Here is a 23,043-nt window from a genome sequence, read left to right on the forward strand (position 1 = left end):
TGGTTAGTCTCTAAGGTGCCACAAGTCCTCCTTTTCTTTTTGCGAATACAGACTAACACGGCTGTTACTCTGAAAAGGGGAAATAGGTTACCTTGCATAATGACTTAGCCACTCCCAGTCTCTATTCAAGCCTAAGTTAATTGTATCCAATTTGCAAATGAATTCCAATTCAACAGTTTCTCGCTGGAGTCTGGATTTGAAGTTTTTTGTTGTAATATCGCAACTTTCATGTCTGTAATCGCGTGACCAGAGAGATTGAAGTGTTCTCCGACTGGTTTATGAATGTTATAATTCTTGACATCTGATTTGTGTCCATTTATTCTTTTACGTAGAGACTGTCCAGTTTGACCAATGTACATGGCAGAGGGGCATTGCTGGCACATGATGGCATATATCACATTGGTGGATGTGCAGGTGAACGAGCCTCTGATAGTGTGGCTGATGTGATTAGGCCCTATGATGGTGTCCCCTGAATAGATATGTGGACACAGTTGGCAACGGGCTTTGTTGCAAGGATAGGTTCCTGGGTTAGTGGTTCTGTTGTGTGGTGTATGGTTGCTGGTGAGTATTTGCTTCAGGTTGGGGGGCTGTCTGTAGGCAAGGACTGGCCTGTCTCCCAAAATTTGTGAGAGTGTTGGGTCATCCTTCAGGATAGGTTGTAGATCCTTAATAATGCGTTGGAGGGGTTTTAGTTGGGGACTGAAGGTGACGGCTAGTGGCGTTCTCTTATTTTCTTTGTTAGGCCTGTCCTGTAGTAGGTGACTTCTGGGAACTCTTCTGGCTCTATCAATCTGTTTCTTCACTTCCGCAGGTGGGTATTGTAGTTGTAAGAATGCTTGATAGAGATCTTGTAGGTGTTTGTCTCTGTCTGAGGGGTTGGAGCAAATGCGGTTGTATCGCAGAGCTTGGCTGTAGACAGTGGATCGTGTGGTGTGGTCAGGGTGAAAGCTGGAGGCAAGTAGGTAGGGAATAGCGGTCAGTAGGTTTCCGGTGTAGGGTGGTGTTTATGTGACCATCGTTTATTAGCACTGTAGTGTCCAGGAAGTGGATCTCTTGTGTGGACTGGTTCAGGCTGAGGTTGATGGTGGGATGGAAATTGTTGAAATCATGGTGGAATTCCTCAAGGGCTTCTTTTCCATGGGTCCAGATGATGAAGATGTCATCAATATAGCGCAAGTAGAGTAGGGGCATTAGGGGACGAGAGCTGAGGAAGCGTTGTTCTAAGTCAGCCATAAAAATGTTGGCATACTGTGGGGCCATGCGGGTACCCATAGCAGTGCCGCTGATTTGAAGGTATACATTGTCCCCAAATGTAAAATAGTTATGGGTAAGGACAAAGTCACAAAGTTCAGCCACCAGGTTTGCCGTGACATTATCGGGGATACTGTTCCTGACGGCTTGTAGTCCATCTTTGTGTGGAATGTTGGTGTAGAGGGCTTCTACATCCATAGTGGCCAGGATGGTGTTATCAGGAAGATCACCGATGGATTGTAGTTTCCTCAGGAAGTCAGTGGTGTCTAGCCTGGCTGTCTTACCAAGGGACAGATTTGATACATAACCTCATACGTAGTTAGCTTTGCCAGAAAGCAGCCACACCTGCCTCTAGACTCCGGATGACCACAAAGCAGTGTTTAACACTGGCAGTTAGCACCCTGGTTCCTAGAGCTCTTGTTCTTTATAAAGGTTAAATAAATGGCCCATTTTGTTTTCCTCCCCTGACTCTTACCTCCCTCCTGTTTCTGGATGGAGCCTTTGATTCATTGCACTGAATGATTAGTGCTCGCCCGTAGGAGATGCAGCCACTTGGGATTTCTCCCTGCAGCTCCAGCCCTGTCTTCAATGCTCCATCAAACACTAGCTCAGCATATTACCAGAGAAAAAACTCCTTTCAAAATCACTCTAGAAACACAAACTCCTCTGGAAAAAAACAACAAAAAAGGAACCAACAGGATATACCACTACCCTTTCTCATGGTCTCGTCCTTCCATAACCTCGCCTCCGTGACGGCTGTCTGTCATTCCTTCGCTGTGCTCTGTCTAGGCTTCAGTATTGCAGTCCTCAGACAAAACGCCCAGGTTCAGGTTTCAGATTTCAAGTTCAGACTCTTAGGAGAGGGATTCAAATGATGTATTAACGGGAGTGTCGTACATAAGACACGGGAGGTCATTGTCCAGCTCGACTCAGCACTGGTGAGGCCCCAGCTGGAGAACTGTGTCCAGTTCTGGGGGCCGCACTTTAGGGAGGATGGGGAGAAACTGGAGAGAGTCCAGAGGAGAGCAACAAAAATGATCAAAGGTTTAGAAAACCTGAGCTGAGGGAAGGTTAAAAAAACTGGACACGTTTAGTTTTGAGAAAAGACAACTGAGGGGGGACCCGAGAACAGTCTTCAAATCTGTTAAGGGCCGTTCTAAAGAGACTGGGATCAATTGTTCTCTATGTCCACTGAAGGTCGGACAAGAAGCAATGGGCTTAATTTGCAGCCAGGGAGATTTAGGTCAGATCTTAGGAAAAACTTTCTAACTCTCAGGGGAGTTAAACTCTGGAACAGGCTTCCAAAGGAGGTTGTAGAATCCCCTCACTGGAGGTTTGTAAGACCAGGTTGGACAAACCCCTGTCAGGGCTGGTCTAGGTTTGCTTGGCCCTGCCTCAGCGCAGGGGGCTGGAAATGATAACCTCTCGAGGTCCCTCCAGCACGACAATTCTGCTATCTTGTGATGTGTAAAGCCCCTGGGTGCTGTGGGAATCAGAGGGGATATGAGCGAGGCGTTGCCAGATAGCAAAAAGCAGAGTGCGCTGGATGACAGCTGTTGCAGTGTGTGACCTTCAGAAGCCGTTCATAGAAAGCGTTTCCCCAGTCTAGTGTCATTCATGGAAGGGTCTTGGCGTGCTTGACAAAATTAGCCTAATTTTACAGATGGGGAAACTGAAGCATAGAGAGGAGAAGTGCCATGGGCAGGGTCACCCAGAGAGTCTGTAGCAGAGCCATGAAGCCCAAACCACCTGAATCCCACTCGGGTGCCCTCCCCCAGGACAATGTTGCCTCTTACAGTGAGAGCTGTGTTTCTGCCTGGCTGGGTGTGGGAGCAGGCACAAGAAAGTGGTTGACGGGAGCACAGCAATCTCAGGGTGCCTGCTCCCTGAACCCCCTTTCGAATGAACAGTGTTTCTCAGCCTCCCTTTGTATCTCTTCGCAGACAACTCTGACTATGAAGAACCCCCGTGGGAGGAGGAATTGGCAGCTGCCACGGGAGAAATGAGTGACAAGGTTGGCTCATAATACGGCGCAGCGTGTCCGGGCTTTCCGGCTCTCTCAGCGGGTCGGTCTGTCTGTCTGGCCTGTCTTCCGTTTTAAAAGACAAGAAGAGAGAAAATGGCCCCAATGTTGTATGGAAAGGGGGAGGGGTGGAAAAATTAGATGATCCCATTAACTTTAGACCGTGGCATTCATTCCAGAGGGCCAGAGAGAGTCCAGGACTCGGACGCTCGCTGCTGAAATGCAACCAAGTCTGGCATGGAACGCAGCAGCTGTTAACGGCACACAGCAACACTGCACAGTGCTTTAGGACAGGAAGTGAAGAAGAACGCTGCATCTAATTGAAACTGTAGGGGGATGTGAGGAAGGCAGAACGTTGTTACCCAAATTTTGTCCTTGGTACAGGGGATAGTGCCTGTCTAACGCTCCTTCCAGTGACTGGATGAGTTAGGACGTGAAGGGGCTTGGGTTGCTGTTGGGACGTGAGAGCAGAAATGCTGCTTTCGGGGACAACCCTGAAGAACATGAGGCCCGGTTCTGCCTTTGTCTGGCCACAGCTGATTCATATGTTTCAATTCTGTCTGTTCTAATACCAGCCCCGTGGGCTCTGGAGCTGCAAATCAGAGGCAGTGCTGAGGGATGCCGGGCTCCCAGAGCCGGTGACAGTAAGAGGAGCCCAGGGCCATAAGCAGACTACGCAGCTGCGTAGGGCACCAGGAAATTTGGGGCACCAAATTGCACCAAATTGCCCCAAATTTTCTGATGCCCTACACAGCTGCATGCTGCTCTAGAGGCCAGCCTGATCCCCCAGCTGGCTGAGCTGGCCAGGAAAGCTGCCCCTGCCCCAGCCCCACTCCATCTCTTCCCCAAAGCATCCTCTCCAGCCCTGCCCCCACTCCACCCCTTCCCTAAAGCCCCTGCTCTGCCCCCACCCCGCCTCTTCTCACCCCTGCTCTGCCACAACCCTGCTTCACTCCACCCCTTCCCCTGAGCTACGTCCCGGGGGACTGCAGCAGGGGTCAGGCCTGATCCCGCACTCACCCGGCGGTGGGAAGTGGAGTGACCCAGCCACGCTGCCAGTGAGTGCTGGGGTGGCAGTTCCCCACAACCCCCCAAGTCTGGGAGCCAGGGGAGGGGTGCAGAGCAGGCTGGGGCCAGGTCGCTCCACTTCCCGCCACCCCATGAGTGCGGGGTCGGACCCACCCTGCAATCACCGGGTGGCAGGAAGTGGAGCAACCTGGCCCCAACCCACTCCGCTCCAGTGGCTTGTGCTGGGGGGCGGTTTCCCCCCTGCCCCCCAAGCCACAAACCTGCTCCTGCCCCCCACAGACATTGGGGCGCAGCTCCCCGCCCACGGAGGACTAGGAATGCCCGCCTCCTCCCCCCCCCCCAGTGGGAGGGGCTGCATAGGGCACCACAATGTCTAGAGACGGCCCTGGAGGAGCCTAAACCCCTCTGAGGATCTGCACCTAGGTTCCGGAATAAATGCACCCTCAATTCAGTGTGAGCTGCCTCTGGTGTAGTGATCCTCAGTTTGTGGTGGTGGGGTGTGGGCTGTGGACATTTGTGCTGAGCTGGGCTGCTTGTGTGTGTCCGTGTCTGTGTCTGTGCACGTTCCTCTCCTCCAGAGAGGAAATGCAGAACTTTTCACCAAAACCCAACGCAGCAATTTTGATTTCTGGAAATAAAGTGCCCAACGGCCAACCCCTACCTTCGGCTGCACTTCCCTGTACTGTGAGGGCGGTGCGTGCTCCTCTGAGAGCAGAAGAGCTAGGACGTTGGAGGGGGGCCATCGGTTACAGACACCGGCCTCTCCTCTCCGGGGGCTTGGGTTCAGGAATCACATGCTGTGAGTTTGGTCTCCAGCTAGACCCATCACTGCCTGTAATCGCAGTCTAGCACGACTGGCCTTCTCTGTCCAAGAGAGGCCCAGGGCTGGAATAGCAAGGGGCGCTGCAAGTCGGGATTGGTGAGTATTGGCAAAGCTGGGTGGGGACCCAGGACTGGCGTAGCAGAGGGGCTGCAGGTCAGGAGTGGGGGGCATCTGCAGAGCTGGGTGGGAGAAGCTTGCACATCCTCTGCCCCTCCCAGGCCTGGCTTTTCCTTAGCACCAAATTCACGCCAATGAAAGAAGTAAACATGAGTCACTCCCGGAGGCCACACGTGAACCCATGGCGTGCACTGTCTCTCTCTCTGAGTGGATCCTGGCTGCGCTGAGGACGTTCCCCACGTTGTGTGTCTGAGGAGCTGGCTGGGAGGGGCGCATCCCTGTGCGAGTGTGCTGGGGTGGGGTGGGGTTTGTGCTCACAATGGCCCCGTCTCCTCCCTGTCCTTCCCCCTTTGGGCTGGCTAGTCCCCCAGAGGACTCAGCCTCGCCCGTCAGCTGGACCGCTTGGAGGAACCCAGGGTTATTACGCAGGCAGCTGGCCGGTGCTTCAGCGGCCTCGCTGCGGCTGGGACCCGAGTTAGCGAGGTGCTAATGCAGGCTCAGGTCTGTCTGCATGAGCTGCAACGTGGGCAGAGCACGCAGGGGTGTGGGACTGCTTCATCCCGGCTGCACCAGCCAGCCCCGCTGACAGCAGGGACAGAAATGGCTGCTGCGCGTCACCCTCCCTGTCTCTGTCTCTGCAGGACGATGCCGAGACCATGAGGGGGAGGCCACGCCCGGAGAGAGTCAACAGCTTGTTCAGCGAGGACGAGCTCATTGAAGACTATTACGACCAGCCGCCGGCTGCCAAGTAGGGACCGCCTCTGCCATCCCCTTCTCCTCCTCCTCCTCCTACGTGTGTGCATGTGTTCTCCCCCCTTCTGTGCTGCCCCTGCTGTGGTGAATTATGGAGTCAGTGAAGGATCCATCAGGTGGCTGACAGCAGCCTCGGAAGGGAGGCAGTGCCGAGCGTTACACATGCAGGCCCTAGGAGATCTAGCTTGGGCTGGGAGATCCTTGGCTACTTAAAAGCACCTCATTTCTCATGCGAGCTTGTTACATGCATTCCTTTGGGCCAGACACCGCTCTGAGTGATGCCTGTGTAAATCCAGAGCCACCCTTCTGAAGGGAGTGGAGTGACTCTGGATTTACCCTGGCGTTGCTGAGAGCAGGATCATAAGTACATAATGGATCTGGCCCTTTGCATTTGATTTTACCCAAAGGACCCGGCCTGGCTTCGGCCTGTCCTACCACCGGGATCGCCATGGTGTCTGTCGCTGTGCCGATCTCTGCAGACTCTCCTAACCCTGAGCAGCTCAGAGCCAGTCACCCTTCCCTCTCCACGCATCCCTCCCTCCCAGGCGGGCTCAGGCTGCTGGCCGCCCATTCAGCAGATCTGACCATAGGGACAGCAGAAGCCCCGGCCGGTGAGACCAAAACAGCTTGCTTGCCCTTGCTACCGAACTTGTTAGCTCTCCTGTTCTCTTTAATTTGGTTCAATTTAATTCATTTTGGAAGTGAATTCAGCTAAACCGAATTAAGGTCAGTTAATTCAGAGTAAGAGCACCCGCACAAGGATTTAATGCTGTTTAACCAATCCACTTGAAATTCACACCTTTAGTTGATTTGGATTAACTTTCCTGAGGCCACGCCTACACTACAAATTTATATTGACTCAAGCGAGGTCAGCACACAGCCACTGCAGTCAGTGCATTGTGTGTGTGTGCATACGTGGCTCCTTGTTTCACTGGAGTGTGTACTTACTCCGAGTGCCTGTACCGATGCAGAGTGTGGTGCATCATGGGTAGGTATCCCACTGTGCAACTTGCCACCATCCAGCCCTCTGTCTTTTGGGAAGTTTTGGCAATGCATGATGGGACCGAAATCAGTCGCACAGCTGGGGGTCAACTTCCCAGTTTGCAAGGGTCTCCAACCCATAATGGCATCTGTATCCCATCATTTTTGCACCTTTCTTCAAAACCCAACAGCCCGCACGGCCCTCCTTGCTGTCTGCCATCTCTGACAGAAGCAAGGAGCCTGTACAGCTCTGCACTATTGTCACGAGCGTTGCAAGCACAGGATCTTGGAGTGTGTACAGAGTTGCAAAAAGAACCAAACGACTGGGGAACATGATGATTTCTTGGACAACAGATGGCTGTGGAACATAACAAGAACCAATTCAAGGTTGTTGGGGGCATTCATGGAGCAGCTGCAGGTGGTGGAGTGCTGCTTCTGGGTCTGGGAAACAGACACTGCCTGGTAGGATCTCATTGTAATGCAGGTTTGGGATGACAAGCTGTGACTGCTGAACTTTCAGATGCGCAAAGCTACATGCCTGGATCTGTGTGCCAGACTCGTCCCAGCCTGCCAGCACAGGGGCACCAACATAAGAGCTGCATTGACAGCGGAGAAGCGAATGGTGCTTGCACTGCGGGAACTTGCAATACCAGATTGCTCCTGGTCAGTCAGGAGTCAATTTGGAGTTGGGAAATCCACCGTGGGGACCGCTGTCATGCAAGTGTGCAGGGCCATTAATTGCCTCCTGCCACGCAGGACTCTGACTCTGGACAACGTGCAGGACATAGTGGATGGCCTTGCAACTGAGGATCCCGAACTGTGGCTCATGAAGCTGTACACTGGCCACCTCGACAGCACCAAGGAATGATTCAACTAGCGGCTCAGCAGGTGCAGAATGACAGTTGAGTGTGCTTTTGGTTGTTTGAAGGGTCGCTGCGTTGTTTAAATCACAAGATTGGACCTCAGTGAGAAAAAAATCCCAATGGTTCTAGCTGCCTGCTGTGTCCTGCATAATATCTATGAAGCAAAGCGGGAAAAGTTTCCATCAGGGTAGAGGGCGGAGGTGGAGCAGCTGTCTGCTGACTTTGAACAGGCAGATACAAGGGCTATTAGAAGAGCTCAGTGCAGAGCTATGTGTCTCCGGGAGGCTTTGAAATACCATTTTAACAGTGAGCCAGAGTAGTGTGTGTTGTCGTAGTGTGCTCTGCCTGGCCCTGTTTTTTTGTGGCCTGGTAGGAATCGCACGGTGATTGCTGTATATGTAGGAATATAACATTGTCAGTGCACCTGTTAATTTTGTTTGTGAATGATCCTCTAACTCACCTGATGAATTGCAGATCATGATGAATAAGTTCTCTGAGGCACGTATCAAGTTCAGCCTGGTAATCTGTATCAAGAAACCAGTTGTCGTGTCACAGGGCACCAACATCCCTCCTAAAATCTACATCGGTAATGAAGCTCTGGATAACATGGATCGCTTCTGCTATCTTGGCTCAACTCTAACCAGCTCACTTAGCCCGGATAGAGAACTTGATGCCAGAATCTGAAAAGCCTCTGTCACCGCTGGCAAACTTACCTCACGTGTCTGGAACAAGAAGCTGCTGGCCCTGAATATCAGGCTTGTGGCCTCGGTACCCCCCTTTACGGCTGTGAAAACTGGGTCACAGGAGTGGAGATTGAACAGCTTCCAATCTAAGAAAAATCCTTGGAGTCACTTGGGACCAACGGATCATCAATAACGAGATCCTAGAGAGAACCAGCCTACAGTCTATGCAGACTACGCTGGACGCTCGCGGGCTTCGCTGGCTGGGACGCATGGAATGGGTCCCTACAAGCCTCTAGATCATCTGCTGAAGGCTGTGCTGTATGGCCAACTCAAGACCTGCCTGCGACGCAGAGCCAGGCCAAAGTCTGGTACAGCAACAAGGTCAGGCAAGGTCTCAAGAAATTCAGCATTCCTCCTGACAACGGGGAGGGGCCTGCTCACGTCCGCTCAGTCTGGACAAGACATGTCAAGGCTAGTGCAGTCATCGTGGAGAGACATCAGGAAGCAGAGTGTGCACCAAGCACCATCTGGCGAGTCGACCTGTAGCCACTGTGGGAAGGTTTGCCGCTTGTGCATTGGGCTTTTCTCCCACACCACTGTCAAGCACCATTGACGGACTGGCTTTGTCGTGTTTCCTTTCATCTGTCAAGATGTTGGATGGCCACATAAGGCAGAGGTAGTGCGCTGACCCCTGAGGCCATGTGAATGTGGAGGGAGGGTACAGGGAGGTCCTGATATTGAGTTCTCAACAGGCTGCAGAGGGAAGTGAGCCTGGGACTGTTGAATCTGCAGGTCCACCAGAGTCTGCAGCATCTGAAGGCCACAATGGCAGCAGATGAAGATAAAAGACACAGAGGTATCACTGTCAATGTGATCACGACAGAAAATGAAATGTAAGATGGTGAACTCACTCCCCTAAAGTTTTAAGCACTGCATTCTCACTTCTGCTTGGGATTTCCAGTCACAGCACGAGTCCTAGTGAGTATGGCTCACCAGGGGATGGGGAAATGAGGAGGGAATTGCTCGGTTGCATGATTGCAGCAGTATTGGGCAAATAGCACTGAATACTGGCACCGTTTCCCTCAGGCATCGGTGGTTTCAGCTGATATCTCCCTCCTGAAGATCACAAAGGCAGCTCTACCCTCACAGCCTCTTCTCCACACAGGCCCAGGAGATCCAGTATCTCCTGTCCACTCCCAGCAGGAGCGTGTCGGCAGCTGGCCAGCTGCACTCAACGGTGGAGAACTGCTGGGGGTGCGTGCCAAACCGGGCCACCAGGAAAAGGAATTTCAAAAATGTGCGGGGCTTTAAAGGGGAGGGGAGTTTCCGGTCTCCGTGACCCCTGGGCAGTGGAGTTTACAATGGTGACCCACAGCGGTCCGCACCGGGCATTGTGGGACAGCTGCTGGAGGACAGTTAGGGTCAACATAAGGAATGCAGTATCCACACATGCACTGGGTTGAGCTAGGTGCATCGACTGGGACTGTATGCTGCTCTGCCACCGGGCGCTTATGTCAGTGGGATACCAACTGAAATGTAGGCACACACACAACTAGGCCGACATAAGCTGCCTTGTGTCGATCTAACTTTGTCATGTACACCAGGCCTGAGTTTCCCTGTGCAGACAAGCCCTAGGACACGCTGGCTTCTGTGTTGGCCCTGGAAGTTTTACTAGATTTGGGTCAATACTGCAAAAAAGCCATCTCCGCCATGGAAAGCTCTCTTGTTTGCGTGCTGCTAACCTGCTCCCGAGTGACTGGGGCTCACAGGAGGCCTGCACGGGGAGAGAGCGTGGTGGAGCTGTATGGGCCTGAACGCTAATGCCGGATGGGTGGGGGCAGCCGTCCTATGCATGTGTCCACATAGTGCCAGGCAAATCGACCCCGGTAAACAATCAGCGTCTGTCATCTATACCCATCCCTTTCCTTAGGGGGAGGGTGGGCTCAGTGGTTAGAGTGCTTGCCCGAGACCTAGGTTCAATCCCCTGTTCTGTCCCTGTGTCTCCAACTGCTTTGCAGAGGAGCAGTGTGGCTTGGGGGAGGTCTAGGTTGGAAACACTATCTAGGAGGGTAGTGAAGCACTGGAATGGGTTACCTAGGGAGGTGGTGGAATCTCTAGCCTTAGAGGTTTTTAAGGCCGGCTTGACAAAGCCCTGGCTGGGATGATTTAGTGGGTGTTGGTCCTGCTTTGAGCAGGGGGTTGGACTAGATGACCTCCTGAGATCCCTTCCAACCCTGATATTCTGTGATTGTCCTAGGCCACGCCACTGGCCAGTGACAGGAATAGAACTCAGCTCTCCTGCATCTATTGTCCTGCCCGCTAGGCCTCACTGCTGCTCTCAAATCCGCACACTGAAAACCACAACCAAAGGAGAACGTAGCTTAGTTATATGCAGTGAGCAGGGGGAATCACTAAAAGGAGTAAAATAATTTCCCATTGCCCAAGTAATTTGTAGTCTTAATGGGCAACTGAGAGCAATTTCACATAATGAAATACCAATTCATTTATTTGCTGGATGAATTTAGCTGGGAAACAATGTCTGGGTGTTCTCTGTAATTATAGATACTTCGTGTCCCTTTGGCTAAGCATTTACAGAGAAGGAAATAATTCCCCAGAGTAAAACCTGTTGGAGTGTCTGTCCGTGTGTCCCATGTCCGTCTAGACATGAGCCCGAGCTGCGAGGTTTGGATCTGGATTTAGAAGTCTGGATTCAGGTTGCTGGGCTGGCCCATTAAAGGGAAAGGGCCTGATGCAAAGCCCCACTGAAGTCAGTGGGAATCTGTCCCTGGACTTCCCAGGACTTTGGATCAGGCCCCTAGTAGCTAGTTGTGATGCTGGGCTTTGGGTGTAGGCGTCTCTGGAACTCAGTGGTGTGTGACACTCAAGGGTGTGGGGGAAGGAGGAGGAAGGCAAGTTGATGTGTTTGTGGGAGGCATCTGACTAATGCCCCCCGCCCCCTCCGCGCTAGCTGTTTGGAGTCTGTTGTTGACTGGAGCTTGAGTCCTGGAAGGATCCGTATTCTCCAGTCAGTTCGTTTAGCTGAACTTGCCAAACTCGGTTTCACAACTTTAAAGCAGTGAAGGAAGCCCGGCCGCTCTCTGCCTGCACGTGCTAATTCACCCAGCCTGCTCTGTGCCATTGCTGGGGGGGGGAGACACTTGGAGGGGGGCTGCAGCCTGCAGGAGACTAGTTGGTCTCTAGTTCTATCAGCACAAAAGCCATTGCAGAGGGGCATCTTCTATGTGGGTCCCATTTCTGGACAAACAGTGAGTGCCTGGTGGGGTGGAGGGGTGGCAGGGGGAAGAGGCAGTACGGTTAGACCCACAATAGAGGGTTTTTTTACGGGATGGGGAGCAAGCAGATACCGTATACAATACTTTAAATGCTTTTTGTTGATTACAAACCTTACTTACTTTACATTTACACCCCAAACATACTATCCCAGGGTTTAAAGGTTATTTGATTTGCAGAAATTATAGGCATTTATTTATAGTTTATTTTGTTGTGTTATTGGTTTTTTGCCTTTTGTTTACTAGGCCTTTTACCTACACAATTTTAAAGAGACAATTTTGGGCAGGTCGCCATGATTTAAGGTGGTGATTTTAAAATTAAAAATGTTAATATTTGACCATTGCGGATTAAAAGGTTTGTTTTTTGTAGCTGAGCAGATTTAGATACATTTTTTGCATATTGCCTGATTTATTTTTGCTGTTATTAATTAATTTTTTTGTTGTTTTTAATGTATTTTTAAATTAAAGGACCAGTTTACATTTTTGGGGTTTTTTTTTGCCGTGGAGGTGGCGGGGGGAAGAGGCAGTACCAGAGTAGTAGGGTGGGAAGCTTGCACAGAACCTGCACCCACTCTATCCAGGGCCAGCCAGAACAGTTGCCCCTCCCGTGTATAAGGAACGAATTCCCACACATTTGTAGGAAACACAAACAAAACGTCCCATTTGGGACACCAGGACTTTAACTTTTACAGTATGTTCCATCGTGGGGCTTCAGATGTATGCTGCCCTGTGTTCAAAACTGCATTGAACTGTACTCAAAATCAAAGACATCCAGTTTTTTTCTTTGGTGTATTTTTCTGTACTGGGATGCACAGGCCACCAAGTTCTTCCCTTATGCTCAGCCTAGTTCCACAGGCCGATGCATCTTTGTACTTTTAAGGGGCTGCAAAAGCACGGGAGGAAGCTCAGCACACAGTGTTGTAGGTTTCTCCCTCCCCTCTTCCGCAAGGATTTTAAATCTACTTTGTAGCAGGCTAGGACAGAAAGACTGGCTGCACGGGCGAAAGGCAGGTTCTGTCCGTTTGCTGGTTCTCTAGCCGTTCAATCCATCATCAAAGCACCTCACATTTGATTTCTTTGGGGTTTCATTCCAAAAACTTAAAGCTAAATAAACCTGAAGTCAGTCCTCATTTTTCTGACCCAACTCAAACTAACTTCTTTCCCGAGTGGGAAACGTTGGGTAAGCACGGGGTGTGATTCGAGAAGGGAATGAGAACACAGGCCAACTCCTGCTGACCGGCACAACTGTGTAGCCTTATTGACTTCAGGGAGAACAGATTTTTGCACAAGAATAGATTTTGGTCCCTTCTGCTTTTTCACATGTGGTATAAGCAGAATCTCATTCACTTTCCTCCCCTAAACTCTGAGCACTTTAAGGAAAATAAATAAGCAAGGTCTGCTTGATTTACACATGCAAACGAAACAGGAAGCTCTCCCTACATTCTACAGCAGCCGCCAACAAACACCAGACCGGATGTAACAAGGATGTCACTACAGCAGCCATGGTTGGACTGTTCTTTTGAAAGATCCTTAATGGTTCTTTTAAGATGCTGATTTTCAGTGAAGTCTATTTGTTCAGGAGGGCAGAGAACTCAACAGGGAATAGCTCTGTTTTGTCAACTCCTAGTCATTCAAAAACTGAAAGGCTTTAGATTAAGTTTGTTTAATGTTTATACAGTGATTTTGAAGAGCTAAGGTAGTACAGAAGTGATAAATATTATGACTGGGCAACCATCTAAAGATCTGTTTCAGAGTAGCAGCCCTGTTAGTCTGTATTCGCAAAAAGAAAAGGAGTACTTGTGGCACCTTAGAGACTAACCAATTTATTTGAGCATAAGCTTTCGTGAGCTACAGCTCACTTCATCGGATGCATAAAGTGGAAAGTACAGTGAGGAGATTTTATATATACACACAGACCATGAAAAAATATACATTGTAAGGAAAGTGATCACTTAAGATGAACTATTACCAGCAGGAGAGTGGGGTGGGAGGAGAGAAAACCTTTTGAAGTGATAATCAAGCTGGGCCAATTCCAGCACATTCCAGGAGTTAACAAGAACGTCTGAGGAACAGTGGGGGGGGGGGGGGGAAAAAACAAGGGGAAATAGTTTTACTTAGTATAATGACTCAACCACTCCCAGTCTCTATTCAAGCCTAAGTTAATTGTATCCAATTTGCAAATTAATTAAAGTTCAGCAGTCTCTCGGAGTCTGTTTTCGAAGTTTTTTTGTTGAAGGATAGTCACTTTGAGATCAGAAATCGAGTGACCAGAGAGATTGAAGTGTTCTCCGATGGGTTTTTGAATGTTATAATTCTTGACATCTGATTTGTGTCCATTTATTCTTTTACGTAGAGACTGTCCAATTTGCCCAATGTACATGGCAGAGGGGCATTGCTGGCACATGATGGCATATATCACATTGGTAGATGTGCAGGTGAACAAGCCTCTGATAGTGTGGCTGATGTGATTAGGCCCTATGATGGTGTCCCCTGAATAGATATGTGGGCACAGTTGGCAACGGGCTTGGTTGCAAGGATAGGTTCCTGGGTTAGTGGTTCTCTTGTGTGGTGTGTGGTTGCTGGTGAGTATTTGCTTCAGGTTGCGGGGCTGTCTGTAGGCAAGGACTGGCCTGTCTCCCAAGATTTGTGAGAGTGATGGGTCGTCCTTCAGGATAGGTTGTAGATCCCTGATGATGCGTTGGAGAGGTTTTAGTTGGGGGCTGAAGGTGATGGCTAGTGGTGTTCTGTTATTTTCTTTGTTAGGCCTGTCCTGTAGTAGGTGACTTCTGGGTACTCTTCTGGCTCTGTCAGTCTGTTTCTTCACTTCAGCAGGTGGGTATTGTAGTTGTAAGAATGCTTGATAGAGATCTTGTAGGTGTTTGTCTCTGTCTGAGGGGTTGGAGCAAATGCGGTTGTATCGTAGAGCTTGGCTGTAGACAGTGGATCGCGTGGTGTGGTCAGGGTGAAAGCTGGAGGCATGTAGGTAGGAACAGCGGTCAGTAGGTTTCCGGTATAGGGTGGTGTTTATGTGACCATCGCTTATTAGCACTGTAGTGTCCAGGAAGTGGATCTCTTGTGTGGACTGGTCCAGGCTGAGGTTGATGGTGGGATGGAAATTGTTGAAATCATGGTGGAATTCCTCAAGGGCTTCTTTTCCATGGGTCCAGATGATGAAGATGTCATCAATATAGCGCAAGTAGAGTAGGGGCATTAGGGGACGAGAGCTGAGGAAGCGTTGTTCTTGTGTGGCAGCCTTAATGGGTGAAGCAAGTCAGTGGCACTGCCTCTGTGTCCCTTCTAGCTGTTACCTTTTTCTTACAGAAAGCTTAAAACAAACAAATGCAAACCGTAGGGGGCTGGTGCACACAGAACTCATGCTTAAAAAACCTCACGTCCAAGCTGCTGATCACACATTCTAGAATAGATAATACTTAGTCCTGCTTGCACAGGGTGCAGGGGACCGGACTAGATGACCTCTCAAGGTCCCTTCCTGTCCTATGAGTCTATTCCATGATTTTAATTGCGGCAGAGCTTGGTGACAGAATGGCCTGATGTGGTGAATCACTGGAGATTAACTACACAAACTGGGTGTCATCCCACAAATAATATTTGGGTTCAATGCGAAAACTGAAATTCATTGTCCTCCATTAGTACAATGCCACCCAATGTAATTTCCCCACTCCTACTTCCTCTGCTTCAGTGGATTTTACACCTGAGTGTTTTTCTTTTACATAATAAAAGCTGGCTGCACCCCAGACTGCAGTCAGAGTGCGGTAGGGTCTGTGGTGTAGAGCAGTGCTACTCAAAGTGGGGGTGGTCCGCAGACCGCTGCCGGTCCGCGAGCCATTGGCTGCTGGTCTGCGCGCACATTGGAAAAAAAAAATTACCGGTCCCCAACATCAGATAGCTTGAGAAGCACTGGTGTAGAGTCCATCGCTTGGGGAAAATGCCTGCAGGGCTTGGCTTTGCACTGTGCCATGTGGAGAGCTGAGGGTAGAAGCACCAGTTGGAAAGAGGGGAGCAGGATGGGGAATGTTGCAGTGATCACTCTCAGACAGATGAGCACTCCACTACCTGGAGGAAGGAGGCCTAAGAGAAGGCCAGCATCGCATCCCCGGTGCTACCGCTTACTCAGAAGTATCTGTTTGAAGAATTGAGTGTCGTGAGAGTAGAATAAACTTGTTCATTTTAGCTAATTAAATAATATGTAAATATATATGTAGAGAAATGTTTGATGACTTCATCATTTTGTTTGCAGTACCTCATTCGTAGTTAGCCCTGCCCTCCCGTTAGCCTTCGGCCCCTCAGAACCTTCATCCTGCCCTGCCTCTAGGTCAGGAACTTCCAATCCCGCGGCAGCGGCTGTCCCCTCCAGATCAAGACCTGGATGGTCCCCGGAGAGCACGTACCCCTTCTGGGCAGTGTGAGGGCACTTTGGGGGCAGGGAGTGATTTTTTTTCCCTACCACTGCCTGGGCTCTGTGGATAAGCCGAGCATTTCAGGGTCCAGCACAAGGAATTCTGAGTGCCTTCCATTTAAGATCGACTGGAAGGAGCCTGGTCCTTAGTGGACGTCATGGCTAAGCTCCCTTACTGGGCTGTCGGGAACACTGCTCGGGGTGGAGGGCTTTGGAGAGCCAGGAAGGCCCATAGAGCTGAAAGCCACTGCCATTTTTCTGTCAAAATCCTGGGCGGAGAGAGGGGAGAAATAGATTGGCTTTGTGCTTGTCTCAGGTGATAGGCCGCTGTCACTTTGGTTTGCAGATCCCCCTCCTGGTAATGAATCGTCATCCCCGACTGTAGGCGAGGACTCTGTGGGTGCTCAGCGCCCACTGGCAGCCCCCTTGTCAGCTCTCTCCCACCCCGCCAGCGTCTCCTGCCCACCGGTGGCCCCCCTGATCAGCACCTCCCACTCCCTCCCAGTGCCTCCGGCCTGCCGTGGATCAGCTGTTTAGCAGCGTGCAGGAGGTGCTGGGGGTGGGGAGGAGTGAGGGCGGGGGGGGCGTTCAGGGGAGGGGGTGGAATGGGGCAAGAAGAGGTGGGGCAGGGGCGGGAAAGGCAGGGTGGGGGTCAGGGCCTGGGGCAAAGTGGGGGTCAACCACCCTTTCCCCCCTCCCCCCGGCAAGGCCAAAATTGGCACCTGTGACCCGACCTACAGACCCCAAGTGGAGGAGATGTGCCTCGGCTATAATGGAGCACATGGTTAGAGTCCAGCAGAAGACCACAGACTGCCTCAGCCACTCTGGGGGAGCGAGCTGGGCCGGGGGAGGTGTGAATCCTGTTTGCTCTAGTCCTGGAGGGGGACTTCAGGCAGATGGGCTGGGGCAGGGTGGAAGGGAGATGAGGTTTGTGGTCTCCACCGCAGACGCCGGACGTACCCACAGGGCTGTGCTCTCTCTCTCCTTCCGTCCCTCTCTGTGAGGTCTGTTGGGGTGGCCCCAAATGGGTCCTAGATGTTCTATGCAAATCCTCCCTGTGCCCCTGTCCTCGCTTTAGAGAGTGGGCCTGGCTCTTTGTACCAGCTCCAGCCAGTGAAGTCACAGAGTTAAATCAGGGATGGCTTTGGCCCCTGCTTGATACCACCTGTGTCTGGGCTCACTCGCCCCTGGCCTCAAGCTGACCCCTTTGTTGCACCCACTACTGGAAAGGAGGAGTCATGCCCCAGAGACTTCTCCGCTGAGAGATCCTTTGGTGCCCAACCAGCCCCCGTTCTCCTTGTGAAATTCCACCCGCATCTCGCATTACGGACCCTTTGGCTGCCGTTCCTTGGGCTTGGCTTAGCCAGGAGGGGGAGCCTGGTTACTCTTGTTTCAGATTTATGTCGCAGTAGTATACAGACGGATCGGGGCTCCCATTGCGCTGGTCATTATACAACTCCTGCATCCTTTCCCCCCCCCTCCCCAACTTCACAATGAGCACACACTAAGTCCTTGCCCTGCCCCCCAGCCAGCATGGCTGCTTTAAAACAGACCCTTTGCTCAGGGTAATACATTATCCCAAGGACAAGGAATGCGGGCAAAGTCTGTGCATGACCGACAGGCTTTTTTGTATTTCGGATGAGGGGTGATCACTGGGGCAAGAGTGTGAAGTGCTCTGTGCTGTGCTTGCACCTGGCTTTCGCCAGCCCTGCCCATTAGGGGGAAGGAGGGTTCTTCTATATCTCAGTCACTGATCCTGGGGCTACAGGTATGGAGAGGAGACAGGCAAATCCGGAGAGCGAGGGTGGTGGGCAAGTCACAGCTTGGGACCCTTTCGACCAGCGGGGTGCAGACCTTCTGATCTGTTAGCTGCCTGGTTAATGGGCCTCTCCTAACCGCATCTCCCCCTTTGCTCCCGCCCTCAGCGACAGCAGCTGTTGGAATGACTATGGCTTGAGCACCCTGCAGTCCAGCGGCACGGTATCCTCCCCGAGTTCCAGCATGCACAGCGGCAGCCCAGAGGGGTTGGATTCCCCCACCCAGCTCTTACCCATCATCAAAGCCGGGTGGCTGGACAAGAACCCCCCACAAGGGTGAGTGATGCTCTGAAGGGCGCAGCCTGGGAGACTGACTCTGGAGCAGGGGATCGGTGATGTCCATGTGAACTGGGCGCCCCCCCCCCCCCCGACACACACACACTTGGCCTGTCAGTGCCTAGGGAGGAAGGTTCCCCCCATCCCCCAAGCCTGTAGTCTCCCCTCATTTCTAGCGTCGGTCACTGACATTGGCTGAATGAGAGAAATCTTCCTATTTAGCTATTGATTTACAGCATCCATTCAGTCCTATCGATTGCGTTAGGCTCGGGGTGCCGTCAGGCCACGAGCGGCCCGCAGTGTCACACGCAGCCTCCGGCCACCCTTGTCTGTCACTTCGAGGGGCAGCAGCACCCGGAGACTACGGGTCCCAGCGTGCCATGCCCCACCCTGATGTCTGAGCCCTTCCCCGAGATGGAGCAGGCATGGTGGGGTCTGCAGTCTGAGCAAGTGGCAGCATTCAAGAGGAAGGCAGCTGCAGCCTGTGCCCGGAGACGAACTAAGTGCAGCCCTGAGGCTCCTGGCAAGTTGCCACTCGAGCCCTGGCTTGTTTGGACAAAGCCTATGCCCTGGGCTACAGTTGTTTTGCTTAATCCATTTCCTCCTCACTCGGTTGAGGGCTTTGATTTAATCTCTGCCGTGGAGATGCTGGTGTTTCCCTATTGGACTCCAGGCAGACAGAGACTGCTGAGCTTTCACAAATGGCTGGCGGATTGCACTTCCTCCCTGTTACCCAACAGCGATGCCTGGGTTGGCTTGCATATTAATGGGAACCCGGGAAATCACACTGCTCCTGTAAGTCACCTGGTCACCCAGGGGAGGGGAGCAGCCTCTGGGCTAGTCTTAAAGGGCCCATGCTCCTAAATTAGGGCATGTCTATACTAACGAGCTTACGGTGGAGAAGATGTACCGTCGCAGCTGGGCTACTGTCAGATCGCTCGTGTAGCCGCTCTGTGCTGATGGGAGAGAGCGCTCCTGTCAACATAATAAAACCAGCTCAATGGGCAGTGGTTGTTTGTCGGCAGGAGAGCTTCTCCTGCCGACATAGCGCTGGGCACACTCGCAGTTATGCCGGTGAAAATTATGTCGCTCAGGGGTGTGGTTTCTTCACACCCCTGGGCAACGTAAGTTTTGCCGACAGAAGTGACAGTGTAGACATGGCCTTAGAAGATTCTCCATGGGAGAGGGAGGGTTTTCTGTTGTTTTCAGTGTTGTAGCTGTGTCGGTCCTGGGATTTTAGCAAGACAAGGTGGGTGAGGTGATGTCTTTTACTGGACCAACTTGTCTTGGTGAGAGGGACGAACTTTTGAGCTACACAGAGCTCTTCTTCAGGTCTGGGAAGGGAACTCGGGGTGTCAGCTACATACAAGGTGGGATAGGTTGCTTAACATAAGAAGTTAACACATATTCTAAGGCCGTGGTTCTCAACCAGGGGTACATGTACCCCTGGGGATACGCAGAGATCTTCCAGGGGGTGCATCAACTCATCTACATATTCGCCTGGTGTTACAACAGGCGACATCAAAAGCACTGGTGAAGTCACTACAAACTAAAATTTCATACAATGACTTGTTTATGCTGCTCTGTAGACTGTACACTGAAATGTCAGTACAATATTTATATTCCATTTGGTTTATTTTATAATTATATGATGAGAAAGTCAGCAACTTTGCAGTACCAGTGTGCTGTGACTCTGATTTTATGTCTGATTTGGTAAGCAAGTCGTTTTTCAAGTGAGGCGAAACTTGGGGGTACGCAGGACAAATCAGACTCCTGAAAGGGGGGCAGTAGTCTGGAAAGGTTGAGCACCCCTGTTCTAAGGGACCATTCAAGGTGAAGTGGCTTGTTAACATAGGATTGCAGTCACAGGACATTGGCAGACTTTCTGTTGTGTTTGCTTGGCTGAGGGCTTATCTGCACTTGAAATGCCGGGGCAGCTGCGACAGGCGTAGGTAGTCCACCTCCCCAAGAGGCAGTAACTAGGTGACAGAAGAATTTCCTCATCAACCTAGGGCTGTTTATACAGGGACTGAGGTCAGTTTAACACCGCTGCTCAGGTGTGTAGATTTTTCACAGCCTTGAGCAATGTAGATATAATGTTTTAGAGTAGACCAGGCCCTAGTAACTAGGCTGGGGTGTGTGTTTTGGGACTCTGGATTTTTCCTGAGGAGGAGGAAGTTTTGCATATGTGTGTGTGTGTGTGTGTGTGGTGGGGGGAGAGAGAGAGAGCGCGTTCCCGTATTAATGATTAATCTAGCCATAGCTATGGTGAGATCAGATCCCATGAGGTAAATATTTTACTGGCTTGACAGAGCAGTGGGAGCCCAGCAGCTGCCATGTTGATTCAGCTCATGGTCTGTCTAGCCAGTGTCCTGCTTCTGATGGCACCAGCTGTTTCATAGGAAGGTGCATGAAAGCCCGTAACAGACAATGCCCAGAGGGGACGGTTAGTCCTGGCTCCCTGATTCTCATGGAGCATGTGCATTGACCCCAGCCCTGGAGCCGGTGAGAGAAGCCCTGGGGTTGCTCTAACTTGTGCCAGCTCTCCAAGGGACTGACTACAGCTGAGAATAGATTGACAAGTCTTTTGTCCCATTCCCAACCCCAGTATGCTGCCCCACCCTGGGGCAAGACTGAGTGTATTGTAGGGCCCGGCTAGGGCTACACTGGCTCTGTGTCCATTGAGAATGTCCCTGTGTTGGGGAGAGTCTCAGCTGGCCAGATGTGGCCGCTGTCCTGCCCCTTTGCACCACCTGAGTGACCCAAAGGGGCAACGGAGTGTAGAGAATCTCACCCAGGCAGTGTGATTTCAGCCTGGACCCTGAAGCAAGTGGGGAGCTGTTGGAGCAGTCGGAGGACGGGGGCGGGGTGCTGTATGTTTCAGGGCTCGGGCCATGGCAGCTTACACATGCTGAAGTCTGGAGAGACTGGGGGACAGTGGTGTTTCAAGGATGATGTCATGGGAGGGATTTCAATGGAGTCCGTGCAGGGCTATATACAGGCTCTGCTGTGTGTGGGACGCAGGGAGAGATCCCTGTATATTTGGCTTTCAAGGGAAGGTTGATTTATTAGCCACCCCTCCTCCCCCAATAAAGCTTCTTGTTCAAAGGTCTCCTGCTGGGGGTGGAACTGTTGTGGCAGCCTGTTACCTCCTGTTACTCTGTCTTCCCTGAGCCCACAAAGCTTAGGCCCCTGCCTTATGGCAAGTCTCTTTTACGGGTGGCTTATGCACCCTAATACACATATCAATCTTCCTGTAAATTATTCCTGAGAAACCAGTAGTGGTTATACAGAGAGCTGGACAGCGAAACTGACGCGCCCGGAATCCCTGCCCATATGGCCTGTGATACAGAGAGTGAGTGGACAGCCTCGCAGGCGCACAGCGCAGCCCAGCATTTAAAAGCCTGCACGGCTGATCGTATATGGTGGGGTTAGCGGCGTTTACGATGTACGTGTGTGGGATCATGGGGCCTGGCGTCGCCAACTGGGAGCTACGGCACCACGTTGAGGGTGAACTTGCTGGCTGCTCCGTGCCAAGGCGGGTTCAGGAACGGGAGAGGGGAGTTCTCGTTGTCCATGTGACACGGAGGCTGCACAGATAACTCTTGGCAGGGCTGGGCCAGTGGAGAGGGCTGGGCCAGTGGGGAGCACTGGCTGCGCAAAGGCAGTAAGAGGGAAATCGGGGAATGGGGAGAGCAGGGATACTCAGAGCTCAGTGGTTCAGGAGCCAAATTAGCGATCAGCGTTACCCAAAACAGTCCTGTGAATTCATTTACTCTCGTACTATATAGTTGGATTTAAACAGTAAGACGGGAAATATTTCGTGTATATATCTCTATGTGTTATTCTCACAGCAAGATGACTGGCCAAGTATTATCTTATCAACTACCCTGTGCTAATGACACAGGAAGCGCATCCTGATTGGTTAATAATTCAATCAGGCCACGTTCTAATATCGGGTGCTGCAAAGAACCGCAGGACCAGGGCCCCAGAACCTTTGTAGAAGTGGGCGGGCGGGGGGGGGCGGGGCAAGGCCGAAGTGGCAGAGAAATTAAAATAATTTGTCAACATCCCTCAGAGTACAGCTGTCCCCACATTCTAGTGTTGAAGATATAATCACGGTACGGACAAACGAAAAAAATAAGAGCACTTTAGTTCTAAACATTGCTGTGGGTTGGAGGGGATTTCCAGCCCGGGATTTCCTCAGCAGCACCCTTTTCACGCCCCCGCTCGGCCCGGGTCCCGGCCCCCGCGGGTGCGGGGCTGCTCCGTCCCTTAGGCTTTGTGCCCAAGGCAGCCGCCACGTGCGGGGCTGCTCCTCCTGCAGGGGGCACCCTCTCCCGCTGAGCCGCCTCTGGCCAGCTGCTGAAGTCCCTGCCCTCAGGTTCCCTGGGGCCCTGGTGCACAATGCTTCCTTAGGGCTTAACCCCTTCCTGCCTGCTCTGCAGCCGGGGGGGCGACAGGAGGCGGCTGGGCTATGTCAGTGGCCAGCAGCGGCCTTGAGGCTTTAGCCGCCTGGAGGTGCTGTGCAGGCAGGAAGGGATTGGAGCTGCTTCCAACCACGGCAGGAGAAGAGGTGAGCTCTGATGGGCCAGGTCATCCCTTCCCCCCTCCACCCACACGGTGCCGAAAGGCTGCTGCTGGCCACGTTCTGGGGAGCACGTGATCCCATGTGCCCCGCCCACGTGTGGCCTCTGTGATCATGTCTTTCCCACAGCAC

At 51.8% G+C, this 23,043-nt stretch overlaps 1 protein-coding gene across 20 annotated transcripts in view; it reads left to right on the forward strand.

Moving 5' to 3' along the window:
• The window catches only part of ARAP1 (ArfGAP with RhoGAP domain, ankyrin repeat and PH domain 1), a 219,474-nt gene that overhangs the window by 133,004 nt on the left and 63,427 nt on the right, over positions 1 to 23,043 (forward strand). For 17 of the 20 annotated variants that reach the window (XR_006285439.1, XR_006285436.1, XR_006285437.1 and 14 more), the window contains 3 exons: positions 3,195 to 3,265; positions 5,885 to 5,991; positions 18,156 to 18,323. Coding sequence is in view for 7 of the 20 variants with exons in the window: in XM_043527174.1 (XP_043383109.1) it covers positions 3,195 to 3,265; positions 5,885 to 5,991; positions 18,156 to 18,323 (346 nt within the window). In the remaining 13 variants the exon portion in view is untranslated. Of the gene's footprint in view, positions 1 to 3,194; positions 3,266 to 5,884; positions 5,992 to 17,905; positions 17,999 to 18,155; positions 18,324 to 23,043 lie in introns of those variants that run through there. The other 3 variants (XR_006285459.1, XR_006285461.1, XR_006285460.1) reach the window with 3 other exon arrangements.

This window comes from Chelonia mydas, chromosome 1 (assembly GCF_015237465.2).
Source record: "Chelonia mydas isolate rCheMyd1 chromosome 1, rCheMyd1.pri.v2, whole genome shotgun sequence".
Lineage (NCBI taxonomy): Eukaryota > Metazoa > Chordata > Testudines > Cheloniidae > Chelonia > Chelonia mydas.